The 20,965-nt window shown below is 39.6% G+C and overlaps 1 protein-coding gene across 5 annotated transcripts in view; it reads left to right on the forward strand.

Moving 5' to 3' along the window:
• LOC132848014 (uncharacterized) overlaps positions 1 to 10,601 on the forward strand; it is an 82,311-nt gene extending 71,710 nt beyond the window's left edge. The window contains exons 1-5 of one of the 5 annotated variants that reach the window (XM_060873522.1): positions 6,063 to 6,150; positions 7,875 to 8,192; positions 8,475 to 8,741; positions 9,288 to 9,386; positions 10,020 to 10,601. In XM_060873522.1, coding sequence (XP_060729505.1) covers positions 6,087 to 6,150; positions 7,875 to 8,192; positions 8,475 to 8,741; positions 9,288 to 9,386; positions 10,020 to 10,057 — 786 coding nt within the window. In that variant the 5' untranslated portion in view covers positions 6,063 to 6,086 and the 3' untranslated portion in view covers positions 10,058 to 10,601. Of the gene's footprint in view, positions 1 to 6,062; positions 6,151 to 7,874; positions 8,193 to 8,474; positions 8,988 to 9,287; positions 9,947 to 10,019 lie in introns of those variants that run through there. The other 4 variants (XM_060873520.1, XM_060873521.1, XM_060873519.1 and 1 more) reach the window with 4 other exon arrangements.
• The last annotated feature ends 10,364 nt before the right edge of the window (positions 10,602 to 20,965 follow it).

Consider the following 20,965-nt stretch of genomic DNA (forward strand, 5'->3'; position numbering starts at 1 on the left):
TACTCGTACACCAGTCTGGCTAAGGAAATCCAGCCCTAATATAAGTGGAAAGGCAAGCTGTTCATCTGCCATCAAATAAGTATCAACGGTCCACACCAGTCCATGCCACCCCTTAGCTAATAGGAACTCTACCTTCTGATTTTTGTGCCTTTCCGTCGGCTAGCATAAATGTTCTGTTGGCGGGTTTTTGCATTTGTTCCCCTGGTTTAAACAGTGTTTCCCACAACTTCTTCTGCATTAAAGTGAAAGTGGAACCAGTGTCTAGTATAGCTTCAACTTTTCGCCCATGGATACTCACAGCAACTCGAAGCAATGGAGGGGTTGTAGAGTGGACTAAAGCAAGAGGTTGGGATTGCCCAGTAGTGGATTTAGAAACGTTAACATGTCGTACTTTTGGATTCTTTTTTCCCCTTTTCACTGTTCTTAATTTGATTTACTTTGGCCCAATAATCTCTTTTAGAATAAGGTCTCTTTCTACCATTGACAACCTTGACTAACTGTTCCACTGTGTGCACAGCACCTCGTAGGCTTCCAGCCACAGAAGGGTTGCAGTTATTCCGAATCCTTCTTACCATTTCCTTCTCAGGAAGATCCTTTTTTCCACTTCAGGCACAATGCCCTATAATCATAGGCAAAGTCTCTAATACAGTACATTGATCGGACCCCTGGATCATAGCTTTGAGTTGTGCTTCTACCTCAGTGAGACAGTCAATGGGTAAGAACGCTCACAAAAATGCATTTTAAAGTCCATCCAGTTGTGGATCTTATTTCTTTCGGGAAGCCACCAGCTCCGGGCTGGACCAGAAAGAACAGCATTCAGCGTGGCTACAAGTTCAATGTCTTACATATATCTGAAGCAGAAGCTCCAAAAAAAAAAAAAAAACGTGTCACAGGAGTGCTAGTCTTTCTTAAACGGGCAACTTCCTTTTTACATTGTTCATCTCTTCTCTGAAGACACTCTACAACAGCATGTTCTAGCTAATTCAGAGACCTTTGCATTAATTCCTCAATCTCTTCAAACCGCTGATCCAGAGTTTCTCTGTAGGCAGTTTCTCTGTTAAGTGCACTTTGATTGAAAGCTCAAAAATCCTCTTTTAATGTGGAAATTTCAGTGTGTACTTCTTGGTCAGATTGGGTGAGGGTGGTTATTTCAGAGTCTATTCTCTTCGATGTCATTTCCTACAGGCTTCAAAGGTGGTTGGCTTTCCTCATCACTCTCTTCAGCCTGACTGTTAATGTACAACTGATTTCAACTACATCCCTGTAGGCATCGCCAGATGAAATAGGCTGGAAAGGAAGAGACTCTGCAGCCCCCACATTGTCTACAGAAATGGACCCTGTTTTTGTGTTTGAATTAACAATCTCCATTGCAAGAACAAAAGCTGTTAACACACAACATATAATTCCATAACCTAATCCACCAAGTAACAAATAACACAGTTCACAATGTACATGAGTTCCCCGTACGGGCCACCATCTGTAACAAGTCTGTCTCAATGAATCCTTAGACCTTCAGTTACACTACAGTTCAGGTACTCAATTACTGTGTTTTAAATAGAAAACTTTGCTTAGGACGCCAGAAAAGGACATGACTGAATTGCACACAACTTGATTGAATACAAATGCATATATTAGGACAGCAAATTCAAACACAAACTGTTCACCACCATCTGACTGTCTTTTGTTTTGTCCTTAGATAGGGCCTCACTCAGTCCTTGTAGAAATATGAATAATCCCAGAAAAATAAATCCCAAGGTTGAAAAACCTTGAAAAAAGTATATTTTACCGTTATTATAATTGCACTTTTCTGGAACAGTCCAGCTGTGTCTCCATGTCCTTCAGAGAATCTGCTGGTGACCATCATTCTGGTTGTAAAACGCTACACAGCTTGAGGTAAAAAAAAAACATTATATCTATCTATCTATCTATCTATCTATCTATCTATCTATCTATCTATCTATCTTGATGGAGTATTAGCTGAATTTTTATTTATTTATTATTACTTTTTATTTTACAGATCCCCTCCTCGAACCGCCACCTTATTGTGGTGGAGGGGTTTGCGTGCCTGAATGATCCTAGGAGCTATGTTGTCTGGGGCTTTCTGCCCCTGGTAGGGTCTCCCAAGGCAAACAGGTCCTGGGTGACAGGCCAGACCAAGAGCGGTTCAAATACCCCTTATGAGTGGTTTAAAAACAAGGTCCGTGACGTCGCCCGGTATGGCGCAACCGGGGCCCCACTCTGGAGCCAGGCCCGGGGTTGGGGCTCGCATGCGAGCGCCTGGTGGCCGGGTCTTACCCCACGGGGCCCGGCCGGGCTCAGCCCGAAGGAGCGACGTGGGGCCGATCTCCTGTGGGCCCACCACCTGCAGGAGGGACCGTAAGGGGCTGGTGCAATGTGGATTGGGTGGCAGTCGAAGGCGGGGGCCTCGGCGACCCAATCCCCGGACACGGAATCTGGCTCTAGGGACATGGAATGTCACCTCGCTGGGGGGAAAGGAGCCTGAGCTGGTGCGGGAGGTTGAGAGATACCGACTAGAGATAGTTGGGCTCGCCTCCACACACAGCTTGGGCTCTGGAACCCAACTCCTTGAGAGAGGCTGGACTCTCTACTACTCTGGAGTTGCCCGCGGTGAGAGGCGGCGGGCTGGTGTGGGCTTGCTCATAGCCCCCCAGCTCAGCAGCCATGTGTTGGAGTTCACCCCGGTGAACGAGAGGGTCGTTTCCCTGCGCCTGCGGGTCGGGGATAGGTCTCTCACTGTTATTTGTGCTTACGGGCCAAATGGCAGTGTAGAGTACCCGACCTTCTTGGCGTCTCTGGAAGGGGTGCTGGAAAGTGCTCCAACCGGGGACTCCATTGTTCTACTGGGGGACTTCAACGCTCATGTGGGCAGCGACAGTGACACCTGGAGGGGTGTGATTGGGAGGAACGCCCCCCCCGACCTGAACTCGAGTGGTGTTCTGTTATTGGACTTCTGTGCTAGTCACAGTTTGTCCATAACGAACACCATGTTCAAGCATAAGGGTGTCCATCAGTACACATGGTACCAGGACACCCTAGGTCGGAGGTCGATGATCGACTTTGTGGTTGTTTCATCTGACCTCCGGCCGTATGTCTTGGACACTCGGGTGAAGAGAGGGGCGGAGCTGTCAACTGATCACCACCTGGTGGTGAGTTGGATCCGATGGCGGGGGAGGAAGTTGGACAGACTTGGCAGACCCAAACGTACTGTGAGGGTCTGCAGGGAATGTTTGACAGAGTCTCCAGTCAGAGAGAACTTCAACTCCCACCTCCGGCAGAGCTTCAACCAGATCCCGAGGGAGGTTGGAGACATTGAGTCCGAGTGGACCATGTTCTCCGCCTCCATTGTCGACGCAGCCACTCGGAGCTGTGGCCATAAGGTCTCCGGTGCCTGTCGTGGCGGCAATCCCCGAACCCGGTGGTGGACCCCGGAAGTAAGGGATGCCGTCAAGCTGAAGAAGGAGGTACCTGGTTGGCTCGATAGGAGGCAGCTGATAGGTACCGGAGGGCCAAGCGAGCTTCAGCCCGGGTGGTTGCGGAGGCAAAAACTCGGGTCTGGGAGGAGTTTGGTGAGGCCATGGAGAAGGACTATCGGTTGGCCTCGAAGAAATTCTGGCAAACTGTCCGGCGCCTCAGGAGGGGGAAGCAGTGCCCTGCTCACACTGTTTACAGTGGGAGTGGGAATCTGCTGACTTCGACTGGGGACATCCTCGGACGGTGGAAGGAGTACTTCGAGGTTCTCCTCAACCCCACCGACATGTCTTCCATTGAGGAAGCAGAGGCCGAGGGCTCGGTTGTGGAGGGTTCATGTGAGTTTGCCCAACCAGTCCACATGTGCTTTGTGGATCTGGAGAAGGCATTCGACTGTGTCCCTCGTGGTGACCTGTGGGGGGTGCTCTGGGAGTATGGGGTCCGGGGCCCTCTGCTAAGGGCTGTCCGGTCCCTATATGACCGGAGCAGGAGTTTGGTTCGCATTGCCGGCAGTAAGTCAGACTTGTTCCCGGTGCATGTTGGACTCCGGCAGGGCTGCCCTTTGTCACCGGTCCTGTTCATTATCTATATGGACAGGATTTCTAGGCGCAGTCGGGGGCCGGAGGGAGTCCGGTTTGGGGACCACAGGATTTCGTCTATGCTTTTTGCAGACGATGTTGTCCTGTTGGCTTCCTCAAATCAGGACCTTCAGCGTGCACTGGGACGGTTTGCAGCCGAGTGTGAAGCGGCGGGGATGAGAATCAGCACCTCCAAGTCCGAGGCCATGGTTCTCAACCGGAAAAGGGTGGCTTGCCCCCTTCAGGTTGGTGGGGAGCTCCTGCCTCAGGTGGAGGAGTTTAAGTATCTTGGGGTCTTGTTCACGAGTGAGGGAAGGATGGGGCGGGAGATCGACAGGCGGATCGGTGCATCTTCTGCAGTGATGCGGTCGATGTACCGGTCTGTTGTGGTGAAGAAGGAGCTGAGCCGCAAGGCGAAGCTCTCTATTTACCAGTCGATCTACGTTCCTACCCTCACCTATGGTCATGAGCTTTGGGTCATGACCGAAAGGACAAGATCCCGGATACAGGCGGCCGAAATGAGTTTCCTCCGCAAGGTGGCTGGGCGCTCCCTTAGAGACAAGGTGAGGAGCTCGGTCACCCGGGAGGAGCTCAGAGTAGAGCCGCTGCTCCTCCACATCGAGAGGAGTCAGCTAAGGTGGCTCGGGCATCTGTTTCGGATGCCTCCTGGACGCCTCCCTGGGGAGGTGTTCCGGGCATGTCCAACCGGGAGGAGGCCCCGGGGAAGACCTAGGACACGCTGGAGGGACTATGTCTCTCGGCTGGCCTGGGAACGCCTCGGTATTCCCCCGGAAGAGCTGGAGGAAGTGTCTGGGGAGAAGGAAGTCTGGGCGTCCCTGCTTAGACTGCTGCCCCCGCGACCCGGCCCCGGATAAGCGGTTGAAAATGGATGGATGGATGGATGGATTTTACAGATCATCATAACAGTCAGAATGCTGTTGCTGTAATTGAGGAGTAAATGCTTCACAACTTTACAATTTACTGAAGTAACAAAACATGTTTCTGCTTAAATATTTAACCTTCTCAATATTCAATATTCTACCTGGAGACGATAGTAAACATCCCATTTTATATATATATATATATATATATATATATATATATATATATATATATATATATATATATATAATTGAATAAATTGTCCAAGATATAGTATTAGCTGAATTTTTATTTATTTATTTATTTATTTATTTATTTATTTTACATGTCATCATAACAGTCAGAATGCTGTTACTGTAATTGAGGAGTAAATGCTTCACAGCTTTCCAATTTACTGAAGTAATAAAACATGTCTCTGCTTAAATATTCTTCATTTCTGTCATTTTTGTATGGATTATTTGCATTTATATTCATCTCAGGACCACAGTATATTTAACTGTTATTATAATTGCACTTTTCTGGAACAGTCCAGCTGTGTCTCCATGTCCTTCAGAGAATATCCTGAGAACAAACCTCTATTAATCTTCTCAATATTCTACCTGGAGACTATAGTGAGCATCCTGTTTCATCACACACTACTAATGCAGTAGTAACACCTTGTAATGTGATATTTATATATTATGGGATGCTGCTGTTTATTACAATTGCAAATCAAACTGTTAGAATAATTATAACATTATACATTTACACACTTCACATTTTTTTACATTGTTCCATCTTCTAGCAACACAACACCTGTGTCTGTATTTGTGTATGTTTAGTGATCAAAATATCCATAATCTGTATCTGTATTCAGTTTTAACCTGAAAGTTCTTCTAACAAGTACTGATGAATGCAGCATTTTTCTTTTTTTTAATACACTGATAAACTGAATTCAGATGTTCCTTAAATATATAAAATAAAAATATTTTACATACAGCATTCTATGTAGCTTTTTCTTTTTGAGCCACCAACAGCAAACATTTATAACCTCAGATATGTGGTAATTAAGGAAGTGCTGTTGCTGTCTTTGGCTAGTGATGAATCAACGGTCTCAGTAGAGCTACAGCACGACAGAAGAGTTGTAAAGTAACAGCAATGCAGGACTTTAATGGATATTGTGTTTCCTTCTCTGCAGTGCTGCTGTTTGGTGTTCTTCAGGGTATGTAGTGAGATAAATATGGATAAATATCTTATCAAACAAAGCAAATTTATAAACATTCACACTAAATGGGTTTCTTTGTTCTTTTTCTTTGTAACTTAAGCTAAAGATTTTCTAGAAAATGCACACAATCCTTAGGACCTACCTGATGGTCTACTTTCTTGTTCTATTTCTGTTGAGATTGCATAAAAATGTAGACTATTTGGGGACAATGAGGAACTTTGAGGAACTGCATGAATGTGCAGAAATGTATTTGGCCTGTTCACATCATGTAAGGCTCTCAGGCTTCAAATGTCCGTGTTTTTTTGTGTCAAAGGGATAGATTACCGACTGGACCTATTGAGCGTCTGAATATAGGACCTGGATACAGGAAGCATTGCCAACCAAGGATAAATAGTTGTTTTATATATATTTATATATTTATTTTTACAAATACCACTGGAATAAATAGAAAATGTCCAATGTTTTTTCTTTGCTTTTTGACCAGTGCCCCCATGCACTCTGCTGTGAGCAGCATAAACAGTACAAACCAAGTTAACAGTAGACAACTTATAGGTAAAAAAAGATTACAAATGAAAATGTGCTGTAATGTTTTCACTGTTTCTTTTGCATTACTGCATAATCACAAAAAAAAATTCAAAATGCAGCTTTGTTTTGGTGGTTAGCACAGTTCATGCCTTCTAGTTTATGAGGACCTCTGACTTTTCACATCACGCTCAAATATTTCAGGTACATTATATTGTATTCTCAAACCTACATGCTAGTTTGTCAGCCTTGTCACTCCAGTGATAATATAACTAAAATGTATAAAAGAATAGTGTAGACATCACAATATTCCATGCAGTTTGTTAATCTTCCCTTTTAAGATAAGATAATAATAAAGAATCAATTGTAGAATTTTTCCTCCTGCCTCCTCGAAAGCGTGTGGCTGGATAGAGAGTGATGATTAAAACGGTATAAATATAAAGGGGAAAGTGCAGGGGGTTGGATTGTGACTGTATATATATATTATTTATGACCCAAACAATAATAAGTGAAGGTGAAATGCTTGTGATGATGGTGAATGCCTAAAGCAGGCTCGAGCCACGGAGTCTATGCTCCCCGAATCGTTGCACTGAACCTCTACCGTTACGCACAGAACAGCCAGAGATGAGCATAGAAGTGTTCACTCCTTACTCAACAAATAATGACCTCTCGTAGTGCCATGCACTCTGATACAGGATATCAGTCTGAAACGTAATCGAAATTCTTCTTTTCAAGGTTCTAGTCATTATATTACCTCTCAGAGTGCTATGCGCTCTGGTACATATAACCATGCTGAAATTCAACAGGAAACTTTTTTCCTAACTCCTATTTAGCTTATATATTACCTCTCAAAGCGCTACATGCTCTGATACATATTATTACCACGCTAACTTTGGCACAGACTCTGTCCGCAAGCCGAAACTCAACATCTTATACATGACCGAGAGTCTATAAAGAGGCGTGTTGGTGACCACAGGTACGTCTGAAAAACACCCACGATGTTGTCTTTTGTTTGGTCTGTGTTTGGTTTTGTTTGTTTTATTTAATAAACCGTGTTTTTTTCTATCCTGTATTTGGGTCTGTTTAATCCTGGTTATCTGACAGTTTGTAACAGTAGATTAAATAAGGGATTTTACATCACACCAATAGACAAACATTTTTACATGAATCCTGATATGTTATACTTTCCTCTGCTGCAGGTGTGTGTGTTGTTTTAGCTGATACAAACACAGTGTACAGAGCTACTGGAAGCTCACTGGATCTAACAGTGGAATATCCTAATGAATCAGTGAAAAACGTAAAGTGGGTCTTCAATGGGAATGTGATTTATGAATACTCTAAAAGTAAAGCTTACTCACATCGGGTATCCCAGTTCACTGGACGGTTAAAAGAAGATAGTGATAAAGTTGGAGTAACTGTACAAGATCTTCAACCCCAAGATGCTGGAAAGTTCAAAGTGGTTGTAGATGGAATTAAAGGACAGTATCCAACAGAGATATTTACAGTTTATATTCAAAGTGAGTAGGATTATTAAGAAAAGAAAATAAAAGAAAGAAAAAAGAGAGAAAATATATCCATAATGAATGAACTCTATAGCATTTAAAATTAAATCATTTTTGTCTAACTGAGCATTTGTGAAAACATTGTGAGCAACACAGTCTTAGAAACACAGTTTTATAGAAAAGTTCTTTCTGCAACAATACAGTATAACACTAAACTCAGTCAAATATGTTACTGAACACTCTGGTAATGCTGCCTGTTAGCTGAGATTTTGTTTATTGATGTTCTTTTTTGTCCAGACCCCATAATATCTGTGCAGATTGAGAAGAATCAGACATGGAAAATGTCCACAAACAGCTGTGATGTCGATGTGAAATGTGCAGCACTCGGATCTGAGAGTGTTTCCTATCTGTGGAGCGGCTATAAGACTGCTAGTGGAGCTCGTCTGCAGTTCACTCTCTCACCTGCAGGAGGAGCTGTTACACTGAACTGTACTGCAAATAACAGTGTCAGCTCCAGTTCCGCTTCAGAGACACTGAGATGTGAAAATCCCAGTAATAATCCAGGTACAATAAATATAAAAATCAGCAAGTATTTAATGTGTTTGGGGGTGGAGTGTTGTTATGTACTGATGGGGACCAATTGTTATGATAAGAATACCTGACAGTTTTGACATTATAATGTTGGGACATTTGCCTGGTCACAATCTTTTTTCTCATTTATATTTTACACCTTTTTTAAAATTATTTATTTAAAATGATAGGTGTAGCTTAGCATTAATCAGCTGCATTGATATTTATGTCAGAAGGCAAGCACATACAAGTTACTTCACAGCTCAAGGGTCCCAGTTTCAGTCTTAGAACAAATACTTCACTAGTATGGCTAAAACCCCTCTTATAATGTCTATAATTCCAATTAATCCATTTGAGAGAACCTTTTGTTTGCAAAAATTACCATATTTATTACTTTATCTTGTTAATTTATTAAACTTTAACCACACATGTTTTACAGAAATGTCTGTTCACTGAATTTTGTGTGTGTGTGTGTGTGTGTGTGTGTGTGTGTGTGTGTGTGTGTGTGTGTGTGTGTGTGTTCACTCTTCCATAATGAAGTTCCACTGTCAGTGCTTAAACTGATCAGTAGTCTAGTGGCAGCCTGTCCATATCTGGTAGTGACCATCATTCTCTGTGTAATATGTTTCAGAGCTCAAGGTAAGAACTACAAGAAAATGCTAAATAATCCAGAAATAAAACATTAGATTAATTCCTGTTAATTATTATTCATTTATACCACAAAGCTGTTGAACAATTTAAGGCCTAAAGTGGATGTGTTTCATGGGGCCGCTTTGAGAGAAGTACTATTAAAACCAGAGATTTGATACTCTAATAATAATACATTATCATTTCTATAGTAACTCATTCCCACAGACTTATTTAAGATTTATTTAAGAAATCTACAGTGTCAGTGCTTTGAAACTGAATGTTTTGAACCATGAGTCTGAATGTTTTTCACTAGGAGTCTGAATGTTTTGAACTATGGCCAATAAAGTCTTCTGGACAGAGGACTTGTCATTTTCTGTTTTCTTGGTAACATAATCTGCAATTTTTATCTCATTATTAGCTGAAAGAAACCGACAGGATGGTGATGAAACCTGTTTATAGCTACAGTGCAATGTCTCTCATAACAGGAACTGACTCTGTGGACCTTCCATATGTCGTTCTTTAATGTGTCAGGCCTCATTGCAACTTTTTCATAGTTTATTTTCATATAACAGCACAAACAGAAGTGTTTTGTGTATTCTGTCTTAATTATTTACTTTCTTTCTCACTGTCCTTCTTTTACAGGTCATCATGACAGCCAGCATGTTGTAACTGAGGAGTGAGCTCTGTTTTTGTTTTGTTTTGTTTTGTTTTGTTTTGTTTTGTTTTGTTTTGTTTTGTTTTGTTTTGTTTAAATTTCATGTTTTTATTCAGTTCAGTGTATAGTTTAAATATTTATTAATTATAAAATTAATTAATAATATTTTCATTTACACTCAGACTTCAGGGACACAGCATGCGTTTATTGTTATTCTTATCTTTGCACTTCTTTAGTCCAGATTAGGGGTCACAACAGTGCATACCCTTCTAACTACATGTGATATCTTAATGGCTAAGGTGCTGTGCTACTGCAGGTTGTTTGTTCAAATCCCAGGTCCACCAAGTTACCACTGCTGGGTCCCTGAGCAAAGGCCTTAACCCTCAATTACTAAGTTGTATAAAATGAAAGTCACTCTGGTTATAAGTGTCTGACAAATGCTGTAACTGTAAATAATTGATAAGAAATCCTCTGGATTTTGAATATCTTCCATTGTTACATCAACTGATTACATTACTACTGCAGTATTGTGCTCTTTTTTATTAATAAAGTCTATTTGTTTTACTCTGCAGTTTATCTGACTCATCTGGAGGTCACACAGGATTTTAGTTGTTTTCTACCGCTCCCTGTGATTTCTCTCATTATTCACATTCATCTGTTTATGCACAAAATCAATGCCCTGTTTACTGCATACATTATCATGTGTTGTAATTGACTACATGTAATTTGGTTTGTGTAATCCGACTGAGTACTTGTGAACAGATGAGGATATTTAAATCAGATTATCTTTACATGTATAAACAATTATTTCATTATTGCAATATATTGAAGGCAATTTATCAGCCGATAAATTCTACTTGGTAAAATTATTATATTATTTCATTTGTAAACTATGACTGTTTAGTTATTACATGAAATATTGTATTGACTCATTAAACATTTACAAAAATACACTGAATGAAATGTCATTTATAAAAATGTGTAAGCAAAATAAAACAACAGATATGTTGGCTTGAGACCGCAAATGCAACTGCTCCTCTCAAACCTCGCAAGAAAAAAATTAAACTCTGTAGTTTGGCAAAACGCTGGAACTCGTCTCCAAAGACAACTTTGCAGAAAGGCAGAACGTAAATGGAAAAAGGACAGGCTGCATGTTTCTCTTCAGATATTTAGAGACTCTCTTACATCTTACCAGACTTTAGCCAAATCTGCGAAAGCCGCTTATTTCTCTAATTTAATCGAAAGAAACCACTCTAAACCTAAGGTTTTGTTTTCTATCATTAAATCTGTGACAAATCCTTCTGCTAAATCTATGCCTGATGCTTCTGTTGCTTTCTGTGAAGGCTTCTCGAGATTCTTTAGTGACAAAATCACTAAACTAAGGCTAAGTGTTCGCCCCACTATAACTCCTATCTCTTCCCCAATCACGTCAAAGCTCTCTGCATTCTTCAAAGCTTTTGAGCTCATCAACCTCCAGCAACTGAAGGAGGTGATTGACAAGCTCAAACTCTCATTTTATCCCAGTGACATAATTCACCCAAAATTTTTAAAACAAATCTTTCACTCAATTGGTCCAGGCCTGCTGTCTTTGATCAACAAGTGCCTGCAAACTGGCTCAGTCCTTGCCAACCTTAAGGTTGCCACTGTCACTCCCTTGCTCAAGAAGCCTTCATTGGACCCCTCCATTCAAAAAAACATTCGACCTATCTCTGTCTTGCCTTTCATGTCAAATATTCTGGAGAAAATTGTGCTAAATCAACTCCAAAGTTTTCTGAATAACATTTGTATCTATGAGGTCTTTCAATCAGGTTTTAATTCTGCTCACTGTACTGAGTCTGCCCTTTTGAGAGTTTTAAATGACATTTATCTTTCTACTTACTCCGAAGACTCTGTGGTTCTTATTCTCTTAGATTTATCAGCTGCTTTTGATACCATAGACCACTTCCTTTTATTATCAAGGCTCGAGACCTGGGTAGGTCTAAAAGCAAATGTTTTGAGCTGGTTTCAGTCATACCTAACTGACAGAAAGTTCATAGTGAAACTGGGTAACTTTTCCTCCTCCCCTGCCGCGCTGGCCTTTGTCCTTCCACAAGGCTCTATTTTAGCTCCTTCTCTATTCTCGTTATATATGCTACCCCTGGGCTCTATTCTCCGGAAACATGATGTATCCTTTCATTTCTATGCTGATGACACTCAAATCTACTTACCAATTAGGAAAAATAATCCTTTAGCAATCTCATCTCTTCTAAAATGTTTAGAAGAGGTTAAATTATGGCTGGCACAAAATTTTCTGTTTTTAAATGAAGAAAAGTCTGAGGTGATAATGTTTAGCCCAAATGAGAACTCTCAGTCCTCAAGCATCAACCTAGAGAGTTTATCTGTTTTTAGATCTTCACAGGTGCAGAATCTTGGAATCTTTATTGATCAGCACTTAAAATTTGACAAACACAACTCGTCTGTTATTGGGTCTAGCTTTTACCAACTGCGGATTCTCTCCAAAATTAAACACTTTCTTACCCCTAAGACTTTAGAAATGGCTGTTCATGCGTTTATAACCTCTCGCTTAGTTTACTGTAACTCTTTACTGTATATTGCGGTATATCTAAAACTCAGATTACGCGTCTCCAGCTCATTCAAAATGCTGCTGCCAGATTTCTCTCTAGCTGTCGCAAACATGAACACATCACTCCCATTCTCAAATCTCTACACTGGCTGCCGATTTCTCAGAGAATAGATTATAAGATTCTACTCTTTGTCTATAAGTCTCTCCATAATACCGCTCCATTCTACTTATCTGAACTTCTTCATCCCTACTCTCCTATTAGAAGTCTTCGCTCATCTGACCAGGCCATGTTGGTGGTTCCTTGTGTACGGCTCAAGCGTAGAGGAGAGCGTGCCTTTTCTGTGGCCGGTCCTAGACTATGGAACTCCCTGCCATTAGAGATTAGGATGGCACCCACCATTTCTAGTTTTAAGTCCATGCTAAAGACCCACTTATTTTCTCTAGCCTTTTCATGATTGCCCAGGGGTTTATGTCTGTTTATATCTGGTTTATGGTTTATATTTATTTCACCTTCTTTTAAACATATATATATATATTTTTTTTTTATTATTATTATTATTTTGTTTTTTAATAATTCTTATTTTAGTTTCTTGAACTACTTTGTGCATGTGTGTATTCTTAAGTGTATGTGCAATGTCAAACGCACTGTGAAGCACTTTGGTCAGCCGTGTGGCTGTTTGTAAATGTGCTATATAAATAAACTTGAACTTGAACTTAAAAGGTAACGAGTCAAAATATAAGTCAAAATCACCGATCCTCAGAATACAGAATACATTTAGCAGAAACCAGCTGCCATGCAGTGTTTATAAATAGGCAACAGTGTTTTTCAAATTTCTGGAAAAAAAATGGTACCTCAAGTTATTTCTATTGTAAGCTTCCTCTTTTTTAAATAAGTAATTACTTCATTTAATCTACTTTTTTAGGTTCCATTCGGCTTCGGTTACATTGCTGCAAAAAGGTTTTTTTTGCAAATTTGTCACACTTAAATGATTCAGATCATCAAACACATTTTAATATTACAGAAAGATAACCAGAGTAAATACAAAATGCAGCCTTTAAATGGTGATTTAATTTATTAAGGGATAAAAAGTTACCTGGTCCTATGTGAAAAATATTTCAACCCCCCATAAAAGTCCCCAGAACTTTCATTCATTCATTCATTCATCATCAACTCCACACACACAAGGCGGAGGCGGGAATCGAACCCCAACCCTGGAGGTGTGAGGCGAACGTGCTAACCACTAAGCCACTGTGACCCCTCCCCAGAACATCATCTAATAAAACTGCAGGCCTCGTTTGCCTCAGTTAAGGTCAGTATTCAATTTTTAACAATTCTTTTTTAACATTCATTCATTCATTCATCTTCTACCGCTTATCCAAACTACCTCGGGTCACGGGGAGCCTGTGCCTATCTCAGGCGTCATCGGGCATCAAGGCAGGATACACCCTGGACGGAGTGCCAACCCATCGCAGGGCACACACACACTCTCATTCACTCACACACTCACACACTACAGACAATTTTCCAGAGATGCCAATCAACCTACCATGCATGTCTTTGGACTGGGGGAGGAAACCGGAGTACCCGGAGGAAACCCCCGAGGCACGGGGAGAACATGCAAACTCCACACACAAGGCGGAGGCGGGAATCGAACCCCCAACCCTGGAGGTGTGAGGCGAACGTGCTAACCACTAAGCCACCGTGCCCCCCTCTTTTTTAACAAATCATTCTAAATAGACTATCTCACAGAAAACCCTAAACCAGAATATGGGGAAATAACCATGTGATGTCTTTGTAATGAACTTTACATCACTACACTAATTTTTTTTGTGTATTATGAAATTTATATTTTATACAATTTATACATATTTGCCTCCTGGCATCCTGGTGGTCCAGCAGCCCAGTCTCAATTCCTGGGGAGGGAATTAACCCAGCCAATGAAGAGCTAACTCTCAGTTCCTGTCCCAAGCCCAGATAAAAGTTGAGAGTTGCACCTGGAAGAGAATCCAGTGAAAAACCTTCAGACCAGAACAAATATTCGGACCAGATGATCTGCTGCATCGACCTTGAACACAGAGCAGCTGAAAGAAGAACAACATTTTATTTGCATTTTTCTTGGTAAAAAAAAATTTGGAGAAGACCCATGAATAATAAACCTCATATAAAGCCTATAAGGCCTTCTCTGTTCCATTTAAATGTGTGTGTGTGTGTGTGTGTGTGTGTGTGTGTGTTTTATGTATGATACAATATTTCCCAAGAATAATTACTAAGAGTTACAGTGTACACGTCATGACAACAATACTTACAACCTACAAAGTAGTCAAATGGATTAAAACTGATCCTAATCAGTTAAAACATTTAGTAAGAACATAAATCCCCTTTCTGTATATATACTGTAGCTTCTATTGTTTTTGAAGCAGTGTGTGAAGCCTTGTGGTCACCAGTGCAGCATTCACTCGCTACACAAAGACCCCACTTCCAGCTCTAAACAGGAAGTGAGACACTGCACTGACTTCAGGTCAGTTTCAAGAGCTTAACTTCCCATTCACCAGCATTATCAGAGAAAACAGCAGGACTGCTTTCAGATCAGGACCATTTCAGCCAACAGGAAACAGTGGCACTTCCTAGTGTATAAATTTGACCACATTTCTCCTCGTCTGCTTGCTTATTATCTGGAGCTGATGTGAGTTACTGGTATTCAGACAGGAAGTAAAGGACGATGTAGAAGTCTTGTAAGATGCCTGGAATTTTACCCAACTCATCAGAATGCACCAATCAAGGCCCAGGTATTAAAAGTGATGTCATGTACATAAAACAGTATTTGTAAAATAAAATTATTACACAACAAATATGTTCTTTTATGTCAGTGCACTTTGGCTTTATCCACTTTATTAAGCTGTGCATGTTTTAGCAGAACCACAGTGAGTGTCCGTGACACAGTTCATGAGAAGTGAGAAAGCCGCTAACCATTTTTAGACATACTGCATGTGAAAAGGACATTATGTACAACACTGTAGGTGCTTTTTAGCCTTTACTGCCACCCACAGCAAGCATTTAGATATTGAGAGCAAACCCTCAGTGAGAGAGGAAGTGTTTTTGATGTCTTGGACTTCGATTAGCTTTGAGTCAACAGTGTGAGCCGAGCTGCTGCAAGACTTTCACTAACACAGCTATGGCAGACTTTCATGGATATCATGTTTCCATCTTTGGGGCACTAATGCTTGGGATTCTTCAGGGTATGTAGAGAGATACATATTAGTCATTTCTAATGCATATAGAGACATTAACTTGTAATGATTCACGTGAATGAGATTTGTTATTCATAATAATCGTACAGTAAGTCCAGGGGAAATAATTTTACATGGTCTATGTAAAATGTTCTAAATATACCCTGGATATACAGGTTGAATGACTAGATAAACCTTTTGTAATGTATTGCTGATGACCACCGTATACAACACCATAGCATTGAAGTCTGAGTGATGATTAAATGTATCAGAGAGACAAAACCAAGTCAAGACCAAAATCACACACAGCCAAGTCTATGTCAAGACCAAGAACAAATGCTAAGATGTTTTCGTTTGTTGGCTGTAGTATCTTTCTAACCTGCTGTGAAGTTTCTATTCACTTAATTAAAATCTTTGGTATATTATTATTTTTACAATAAAGTAAGCAGGACATACATGTTAAGCTTAGGCCATTCTTCTAGAAAGTGCTGTAATATAAACCTATTTTATATAATGTCACTGCGAGATTTGAGGTCTTGCATGAAGAAAATGAAATGACAGTTTGAGAACAGAATAAAAATGTACAAATGAATGTAAAGTTCACTAATATGCCTAGCACTGGCACTAAGAAGAGGGATCATATAACACCTGTGTTAATTTCTTTACACTGGCTTCCATTATTATATAGGATAGAATATAAGGTCCTGATCACTGTGTATAAGGCCTTACATCAACAGGCTCCTGACTACATCAAAGCTATGTTGAGTCCATACAAATCTTCTCGCTCTTTGAGAGCAAATGAGCATATGTTGTTGTTCTGTTCTGAACACGGATGAGGAGGAGTGGAGATCGTGCATTCTCCATGGCAGCTCCTGTGTTATGGAACAGGCTACCATTGTCTTTGAAATCGGCTCCCTCTTTGGTTAGTTTTAAGGGTCAATTGAAGACTTTTCTTTTTTACAAGGCTTTTGCTATATGATTAGTATGTTTTCCTGAGTTACTGTGTATGGTATTTTTGTACTTTTATTATGATGTTAGTTTGATGTGTTTTATGATTGTACTTTTTTATGACTTATATAATGTTTTTTACCATGTAAAGCACTTTGGTCCATTGTTATGGTGTTGAAAGTGCTATACTGTACAAATAAATTTTGATTTGGCTTAGGGTTTAGCACGTTCGCTTCACACCTCCAGGGTTGGGGGTTCGATTGCCTCCACCTTGTGTGTGTGGAGTTTGTATGTTCTCCCCGTGCCTCGGGGGTTTCCTCCGGGTACTCCGGTTTCCTCCCCCGGTCCAAAGACATGCATGGTAGGTTGATTGGCATCTCTGGAAAATTGTCCGTAGCGTGTGATTGTGAGAGTGAATGAATGAGAGTGTGTGTGGGCCCTGTGATGGGTTGGCACTCCGTCCAGGGTGTATCCTGCCTTGATGCCTGATGACGCCTGAGATAGGCACAGGCTCCCCGTGACCCGAGATAGTTCGGATAAGCGGTAGAAGATGAATGAAAGAATGAATGAATGAATGAATGAATGAATGATTGATTGATTGATTGATTGCTAGCAAATAAATTACTACTTCATATTCTTATTTTCAGTAACCATGTACCTGACACAGAGAGCATTTACTTCCGAAAACCAAAATGTTTTTAAAACAGTAACCATTGTCAAACAAAAGCTAACATTTTTCATGGGTTACAGCCATCAAAAAGTAGTAGGAAGTGTTGAGGCCCTTGCTTTGAATCTACAGGACATCACTAGGTTCTCACTCTGCTCTGGTGTGATCTTTGTCCATGCTTCTCTTTCACAGGTCAGTAACTATAGTGGGTTTTTTAGTAATAACTTTGTTACCAAGAATTCTCCAGAGATTTTCAGGACTCTGGCCATTTCTTTATCTCATTGTTACTCGTTTTACGTAACTTAGACTTTACTGCTTTCAAGACCTTGACTAGTCTCATGACCAGCCTTAAGTACAAAAATAATATTTTTTTTATTCTTTAAAATTGCTTTTACAATGAAGTGGCCAAATATGTGCATTCTTTAAAAAATGTCGTGCTGCAAAGATATTCTAAAATATTTGAGGCTTGAAACCGATTACAGATATTAAGTAATGATTTCTATGCTTTCAGTAATGAGTTATACTTTCAGTTAAACACAAATGTAATGTTTTAAAGACCCTATTTAGAGACATCTATATCTATAGACTTTATTTATATCACATCTGGATTTATCGTTTTCTATCTGCAGAAAAAGATATGCTTAGCTTCAGGAAAATTCTAATCTAATTTGTATTCTGGTGTTTCGGAAGTAAATGCTCTCTGTGTCAGGTATAAGATTACTGCAAATAAGAATATGAAGATAAATTGTTTTATTTTAATTGTGTAATTTATTTGCTAGGCATATTCTGTGAACAACAGACTGCTAGAAAGTAAATAAGATTTAGCTTTTAGAAATGAATATGAATTGTATTTAAAAACACACTTGTCATGTTGACCTGATATGTGCTTCAGATACACTAAAAAATAAATTTAAGGGTTAAGTATTGAAGTTGTCATTGTTATTGTAGCCTGATTGTTGTTTTTCCTTGCTGCAGGTCTGTGTGTTGTTTTAGCTGATACAGACCCAGAGAAGGTGTTTAAAACTGGGAGCTCCCTGGATCTAAATGTACCATATCCAAATGATTCAATTGTTTCTTGGGATTTTAATGGTAACCAATTTGCTGACTACTCTATAAGCCGTAAATGCTCTGTTAGAGAATCTCAATTTAATGGAAGATTAAAATGTGCTCGTGATGTTATCGGAGTAACGATACAAGATCTCCAACCCCAAGACTCTGGAACATTCTCCATTGTTGCAATTGTATCTGGAAAACAGTATCCCACACAGAGTATTAAAATTTCTATTCAAAGTGAGTATACAATTGTTGTAGAGTAACTGTAACTGTAATTAGAGTAATGAAGAAATAGAAATATAGAAATACTTTGTTGTACAAAGGATTCTTTTTTAATTTTTTTACATATTTTACTGTTTTTATTTAAAAAATGCTTAATTGGTTATTCTTTGATTGGTTGATTGAATGTTAATGTTTCTAATTTTCAAGTCCTTATCTTTTACGATAACAGAACCCATAGAAACATTAGTTGGCATTATGTATATGCTTCTTGTTTTAGATATGATGAGGTTCAGACTAGACAAAAAGGTTAATAACTATAAGAACATTTGGGATGAACTGGAATTTTGAATGTAACCCAGACCTCCTCACCAAACATTAGGGCCTGACCTCAGTAATGGTCCTGTAGCTGAATGGAAGTCATTAAAGGGGTGTGATGGTCATTTGTCCACAAACTTTAGACCAGATAAATAGATTGACTGATGTTTTTAATCATACATTCAGACCCCATAAGAGCTGTGCAGATTGAAAAGACTCAGAGGTGGCTGTTACCCACAAACAGCTGTGATGTTGATGTGACGTGTGCAGCACTTGGAGCTGAGAATGTTTCCTACCAGTGGAGCGGCTACAGGCTGGGGAGTGAAGCTCACCTGCAGTTTAGGCTCTCACCAACAGAAGGAGCTGTAGATTTGCTACAGAGACACTGAGCTGTAGCTCTGAAACAGGTACAAATACACTTTTCTATCTTGCGAGTTAAGACTGTAGTCTCAAACTAAACTTTAACCACACAAGTTCAAAAATGGCATTGAATAGTGTTTGTGTGTGTGTGTGTGTGTGTGTGTGTGTGTGTGTGTGTGTGTGTGTGTGTGTGTGTGTTGTCTAACATGGAGAAGTTTCACTGCCAGTCCTCAAACTGATCTGTAGTCTTGTAGCGGCCTCTCCATATGTGCTGGTGACCATCATTCTGGCTGTAAAATGCTATACAGCTCGAGGTAAGAAAAAAAACATTCTATCTATCTATCTATCTATCTATCTATCTTGATGTAGTATTAGCTGAATTTTTATTTATTTATTATTACTTTTTATTGTACAGGTCATCATAGCAGTCAGAATGCTGTTGCTGTAATTGAGGAGTAAATGCTTAACAACTTTACAATTTACTGAAGTAACAAAACATGTTTCTGCTTAAATATTTAACCTTCTCAATATTCAATATTCTACCTGGAGACGATAGTAAACATCCCGTTTTATATATATATAAAATAATTTGAATAAATTGTCCAAGATATAGTATTAGCTGAATTTCTATTTATTTATTTATTTATTTTACATGTCATCATAACAGTCAGAATGCTGTTACTGTAATTGAGGAGTAAATGCTTCACAACTTTCCAATTTACTGAAGTAATAAAACATGTCTCTGCTTAAATATTCTTCATTTCTGTCATTTTTGTATGGATTATTTGCATTTATATTCATCTCAGGACCACAGTATATTTAACTGTTATTATAATTGCACTTTTCTGGAACAGTCCAGCTGTGTCTCCATGTCCTTCAGAGAATATCCTGAGAGCAAATCTCTATTAATCTTCTCAATATTCTACCTGGAGACTATAGTGAGCATCCTGTTTCATCACACACTACTAATGCAGTAGTAACACCTTGTAATGTGATACTTATATATTATGGGATGCTGCTATTTATTACAATTGCAAATCAAACTGTTAGAATAATTATAACATTATACATTTACACACTTCACATCTTTTTACATTGTTCCATCTTCTAGCAACACAATACCTGTGTCTGTATTTGGGTATGTTTAGTGATCAAAATATCCATAATCTGTATCTGTATTCAGTTTTAACCTGAAAGTTCTTCTAACAAGTACTGATGCATGCAGCATTTTTAATACACTGATAAACTGCCTTCAGATGTTCCTTAAATATATAAAATAAAAATATTTTACATACAGCATTCTGTGTAGCTTTTCTTTTTGAGTCACCAACAGCAAACATTTATAACCTCAGATATGTGGTAATTAAGGAAGTGCTGTTGCTGTCTTTAGCTAGTGTTGAATCAACGGTCTCAGTAGAGCTACAGCACGACAGAAGAGTTGTAAAGTAACAGCAATGCAGGACTTTAATGGATATTGTGTTTCCTTCTCTGCAGTGCTGCTGTTTGGTGTTCTTCAGGGTATGTAGTGAGATAAATATGGATAAATATCTTATCAAACAAAGCAAATTTATAAACAT

The sequence above is a fragment of the Tachysurus vachellii genome, chromosome 7 (assembly GCF_030014155.1).
Source record: "Tachysurus vachellii isolate PV-2020 chromosome 7, HZAU_Pvac_v1, whole genome shotgun sequence".
NCBI classification, from domain to species: domain Eukaryota; kingdom Metazoa; phylum Chordata; class Actinopteri; order Siluriformes; family Bagridae; genus Tachysurus; species Tachysurus vachellii.